The sequence below is a fragment of the Etheostoma cragini genome, chromosome 5 (genome assembly GCF_013103735.1).
Source record: "Etheostoma cragini isolate CJK2018 chromosome 5, CSU_Ecrag_1.0, whole genome shotgun sequence".
In the NCBI taxonomy this organism is placed as follows: domain Eukaryota; kingdom Metazoa; phylum Chordata; class Actinopteri; order Perciformes; family Percidae; genus Etheostoma; species Etheostoma cragini.
The window spans coordinates 30,934,393-30,940,153 of NC_048411.1; the positions used below are offsets into that span (position 1 = coordinate 30,934,393).

The 5,761-nt window shown below is 43.1% G+C and overlaps 1 protein-coding gene across 1 annotated transcript in view; it reads left to right on the top strand.

The window, feature by feature from the left end:
• LOC117945078 (U5 small nuclear ribonucleoprotein 200 kDa helicase-like) overlaps positions 1-5,761 on the top strand; it is a 48,064-nt gene that overhangs the window by 16,510 nt on the left and 25,793 nt on the right. Inside the window, exons 16-21 of the mRNA XM_034872332.1 lie at positions 210-316; positions 414-532; positions 1,447-1,601; positions 3,126-3,315; positions 4,299-4,498; positions 5,301-5,316. Coding sequence (XP_034728223.1) covers positions 210-316; positions 414-532; positions 1,447-1,601; positions 3,126-3,315; positions 4,299-4,498; positions 5,301-5,316 — 787 coding nt within the window. The remainder of the gene's footprint in view (positions 1-209; positions 317-413; positions 533-1,446; positions 1,602-3,125; positions 3,316-4,298; positions 4,499-5,300; positions 5,317-5,761) is intronic.

The window sequence follows — 5,761 nt, forward strand, 5'->3', positions numbered from 1 at the left end:
CTCTGTCTCTCTGTGTGTGTGTGTGTTTGTGTGTGTGTGTCTCTCTCTCTCTGTGTCTCTCTGTCTCTGTGTGTCTGTGTGTGTGTGTGTGTGTGTGCGCTCTATCTGTAAATTATAGAGCGGTCTAGACCTGCTCTACCTGTTAAATGTCTCAAGTTTACATTTATTATGAATTGAGACTGTGAATAAACGTAACTACTTTGTGACAGAGTGCTGGCAGATTGATGCGGGCGATATTTGAGATCGTCCTGAACCGAGGCTGGGCTCAGCTGACCGACAAGACCATGAATCTCTGCAAGATGATCGACAAGAGGATGTGAGTCCGTCTCCGTTTCCTGTCCGGTTGCCGTGGTGAGGTTGCAGAGGCAGGCCGCTGACGTTCTGTGTCCCCCCCCCCCGTTCTCCTGTTGCAGGTGGCAGTCGATGTCTCCGCTGAGACAGTTCAAGAAGCTTCCGGAAGAAGTCATCAAGAAGATCGAGAAGAAGAACTTCCCGTTTGAGCGTCTCTACGACCTCAACCACAACGAGATCGGTGACTGATGGAGTCTCTTATGTCCCTTATGTCTCTTTACGTCTCATACCATTAGTTCTTTGCCAAATATCAATCACTTTGTCAGATTTCAGGTGCAACATCTTACATCATTAGTGCATTTCAATTGCCACATTAGCAATGTGCATTAGCAATTAGCAAAAAAAGTGACGAATATTGAAAAAAATGCCCAAAGTGTTGAAAAAAGGGACAAAAACGTAAGAGAAAGTTAAAAACATTGATAGAAAGCGACAGCAAAGTGTTGATTTTCAACTTTGACGTGACATCAAAACAACACTCAACTCTGACCTGTGTAATATTAGTTATATTTCATGTATTTTATACATGTTTTTTTACTTTGACTCTTGGGATAAATGGCTGATATTCATGTGAAGTTGCACAATAATGCCATTTAAAACTTGTGATGCTGTATTTTTGCATATTTTAATTGACGGTGGCTCATTGATGGCGTTGTATTTCATTAATGTATCCTGCTCTCCTCTCCTCCACCACCGCGGTGCCCCGTCCTCCTCTCCCCTTCGCAGATTAGCACCGCCTCATGCGTTGTTGGAAACCTTCCACGTTACTTTTTTGGACAATTTGTTTGAAAAAAAACCCAAATTTCTGATATAGAAACATTTTTTTAAAAGGGTCAGATTTGACCTGAAGACACCGGGAGGGTTAATATTGGATGAGGAGTTGTTTCTTTTGCACATGTTCCACCAGAACAACTTCCTTCCTGAGACTATCTCGCTGCTCAGCTGTGATTGGTTTAAAGAAATGCAACCAACCCATAGAGCTTTCATCTCTTCTCCCAGAATGCATCTGTGGTGTAGCCAGAACTCTACCCCACTGTGGAGATGGAGCCGGCTGTGCACGGCAGCCTGAAGAGTAACCAGAATGCTTTTCTTTTTCAGGTGAGCTGATCCGAATGCCCAAAATGGGGAAGACCATCCACAAATACGTCCATCAGTTCCCCAAACTGGACCTGGCGGTCCACCTGCAGCCAATCACGCGCTCCACGCTGAAAGTGGAGCTCACCGTCACGCCGGACTTCCAGTGGGACGACAAGGTCAGTGCTCAGACCCCCGAGGTTCCCCTGAACAGGGACGGGTTCCAGACGCCTCCCGATCCGATATCAGCACGATGCTCACGCCACGATACGATATTATTGGGATTTTAAACATATTGCAATATCCTGCGATATATTGCAATTTATAACCTTTTTTCCAACTTCTAATTTTTCCCCAATTTCTAATGACGTCCCCAAAAGGAAACTTATCAACATCTGTTTCATGTGAAAAGAAACATTTCTCTGTTGGTTCATCTCACTTCTATGTTATTGTTATTGAAATGAGTTTGTAGTTCCTTGTTAACATCACTACTTTAGGAAAGATGCGTCATTTGTGATCTGATATGATTTCGCTGTAGTTATTGATCCCAGAAATTTGAATATATCTGAATATATATATATATTTCCTGTTTGCAGAAGGTTTCTCCGCTGACCCCACGGGGCTCCATAGAATTGCCTCTGACGTATTTAGGATCAAAAAATCCCTCATTAGTACAATATTTGGCATATTTTTAAAATCCCAATATTTAATTTAATTAATTAATTTGACAGGGACAGTGTACTTTGCAATACACTTTATTTTACATATTTTTCATCCGTTGTCCCCCGTCAGGTCTTAGCGGCGGTGGCTCAGTAGTAGAGGCCCTGCAGTCCCACCTACGATGTAAAAACGCTTTGAGTAGTTAAGACTAGAAAAGTCAGCTCATTTACAAAACTGTCTCCCTAAAAAAAAAAAATACAGATTTAAAAAGCAGCAAAACAGATAAAACTCTACAAATCCTGTTGATAATGTACAAGTTATCTATAATACAGACGTTAGGGTGTAAAAAAAAATAAAGAATTAAATAATAATTATACTATACATTGATACAACAGACACAAGTGGCAGCAAGGTTGGGTTGAGGGAATAATATAATATTCTTATTAAGGCTGACATGTCTGATTCAATTCAATTCAATTTTATTTATAGTATCAAATCATAACAAGAGTTATCTCAAGACACTTTACAGATAGAGGAGGTCTAGACCACACTCCAGAATCCACAAGGACCCAACAGTTCCAGTAGTTTCCTCCAGAGCAAGCAACAGTGCGACAGTGGCGAGGAAAAACTTCCTTTTAGGCAGAAACCTCGGTCAGACCCAGACCCAGACCCAGGCCCAGGCCCAGACCCAGACCCAGACCCAGGCCCAGGCCCAGACCCAGACCCAGACCCAGACCCAGACCCAGGCTCTTGGGAGGCGGTGTCTGACGACCGGTTGGGATTAGAATGAAGAGTTTGTTTGTACCACAGTGTACTGATGTGTTATGAACCAGTATTTTAGATGTTTTTGAGTATAAGTGGTGAGTTCTGTGATGTTCTGAGGGAGAGAGTCCACTCCCGTGCTTCTGGGACTGAAAGGTCTCTCTGAGAAATGCACCTTTCTGCAGAGGAGCAACTCTCTCTCTATCTAGGAAAACTAAAGCAAGCGACCGACTATAATCGCTCTGCCGCCTGTAAGAACCCAGCGTTTCCTTTCCCCACAGATCCACGGCTCCTCGGAGGCGTTCTGGATCCTGGTGGAGGACGTGGACAGCGAGGTCATCCTGCACCACGAGTACTTCCTGCTCAAAGCCAAGTACGCCCAGGACGAGCACCTGGTGACGTTCTTCGTGCCGGTGTTCGAGCCTCTGCCGCCGCAGTACTTCATCCGCGTGGTCTCCGACCGATGGCTCTGTAAGTGGCTTCCACCTCCAACCCGGTCATTACATGTAATATATGTAATGATTATATGTAATATGTGTACTAATTGTATGTAATATGTGTAATAATTATATGTATCACAGGGTTTTCCGTCATTAGAAGGTTTAGTTGCAGCACCTGAGCTGAATGAATGTAACTGACTGATCTGATGACTGTAGTTGGACTTCTTTCTTTCTAAGGTTTTTTTTATTGAATAACTACTTCACGAAAAATAAGTAATGGAACATACACATTTCTTTTCTTTTTTGTTAACCAGAACACCCCCCCCCCCCCCCCCCCCCCCCCCCCCCCCCCCCCCCCCCATCACAGCCTACCACCCAGTTACAAACAGACCTACAACAAGAAATTCCTACAAGCGATTACAGTAAAAATTATAATACATAAAGGTTGAAAAAGTTGAGAATAGCCGAAGATACACACCTTGAAAAAAATTCAATAGAGAGACAGAAAAAAAATGATAATAAAATGGACTGAAATTAGATAAAAGAGAAGAAGGGGGGCGGCTTTACAGTTATTTTTGGAATTTATGGTCAATAAAGCTCATTTATAGGAAATTATCTCTAATGTTTGAGTTAGAAAAGCAGAAATTAGGAATTATTGAGACAAAAATTAAAGGAATGGATGTTGATGATAATCACAGACTGGAATATGTCAACTTTTACTCAACACTATTTCAAAAACACTTCCATTTGTTTTACAATGCTATAAAATTGAATAAGACGCCCCAAAATTAATGAAAGTAGAGATTTGTACTTGGCAAAGAGCGTTGGGTGGAATCAATCATGTTATTTTGGGGAATTAAAAACAACATTGATAAAGGAAAACTGGAGATGGAGAGAATCATATTTTCGATTTCTTCTGTGTGTCTGCCAAATTTCGCAGAATTGCCAATTAAGGTGACCTGTGTTATAGAATGTTTTTTAACAAACTTCTTGATGTTTTGTTCTCCTCTCCAGCCTGTGAGACTCAGCTGCCGGTGTCCTTCCGGCACCTGATCCTCCCGGAGAAGTACCCGCCGCCGACGGAGCTGCTGGACCTGCAGCCGCTGCCCGTCACGGCTCTCAGGAACTCCGCCTTCGAGGCGCTCTACCAGAACAAGTTCCCCTTCTTCAACCCCATTCAGACTCAAGGTACCCAACGGGAAACGGAACATACTGTGCTTAGAACATGCCATACTTCCCTAAAACATACCAACCTTAGAACATGCCGTCCTTAGAACGTAACGTAACTAGAACATACCATACTTCCCTAAAACATACCAACCTTAGAACATGCCGTCCTTAGAACGTTACGTAACTAGAACATACCATACATCCCTAGAACATACCTTCCTTAGAACATACCGTCCTTCGAACGTAACGTCCTTAGAACGTAACGTCCCTAGAACCAACCAACATCCCTAGAACATACCGTCCCTAGAACATACCGTCCTTAGAACGAAACGTCCCTAGAACATACCGTCCTTAGAACATAACGTCCCTAGAACAGACCAACATCCCTAGAACAAACCTTCCCTAGAACAAACCTTCCCTAGAACATACCGTCCTTAGAACATACCGTCCTTAGAACATACCGTCCTTAGAACGTAACGTCCCTAGAACATACCATACATCCCTAGAACATACCGTCCTGAGAACGTAAGGTCCCTAGAACATACCGTCCTTAGAATGTAACGTCCCTAGAACATACCATACATCCGTAGAACATACCGTCCTTAGAATGTAACGTCCCTAGAACATACCATACATCCCTAGAACATACCGTCCTTAGAACATGCCATACGTCCCTAGAACGTAACGTCCCTAGAACATTCCATACTTCCCTAGAACATACCCTACGTCCTTAGAACATACCATACATCCCTAGAACATACCATACGTCCCTAGAATGTAACGTCCCTAGAACATACCCTGCGTCCTTAGAACATACCGTGCGTCCCTAGAACATACCATTCCTAGAACATTCAGACACAAGGTACCCAATGGGAAACACACGCTAAGTCTCCATCCAAGTGTCAGTCGAATTATCTGAAGTTCGGTAAAAAAACTCGGGAATAAATCTGGTGAAAGTGTGTTTCCATCCAACGGCTTTAAAGCCGATTAAAACCTGTGGTGATGACGTCACATGACGCTGTTTAGGATCAAATTGGTACATCTGATTCCGGTCATTTTCACTGAATCACAACATTCAACAACAACAAAGTGTTTCTAGACAAAATGGATGCCGTCTTCATCACATGATCACTATGGGACAGGTTGTCATAGAGCTCATGTTCCAGCTGATGGGACATATCGAGCTATAATAAGAAAACAACCATGCCATCAACACATCGCTATGACAATGCAGATGCAACTTGGCTTTTTAGACTTCTTCTGTTTGAGCGTCTTCCATTGACTCCGCAGGACGTCCCCCCCCCCCC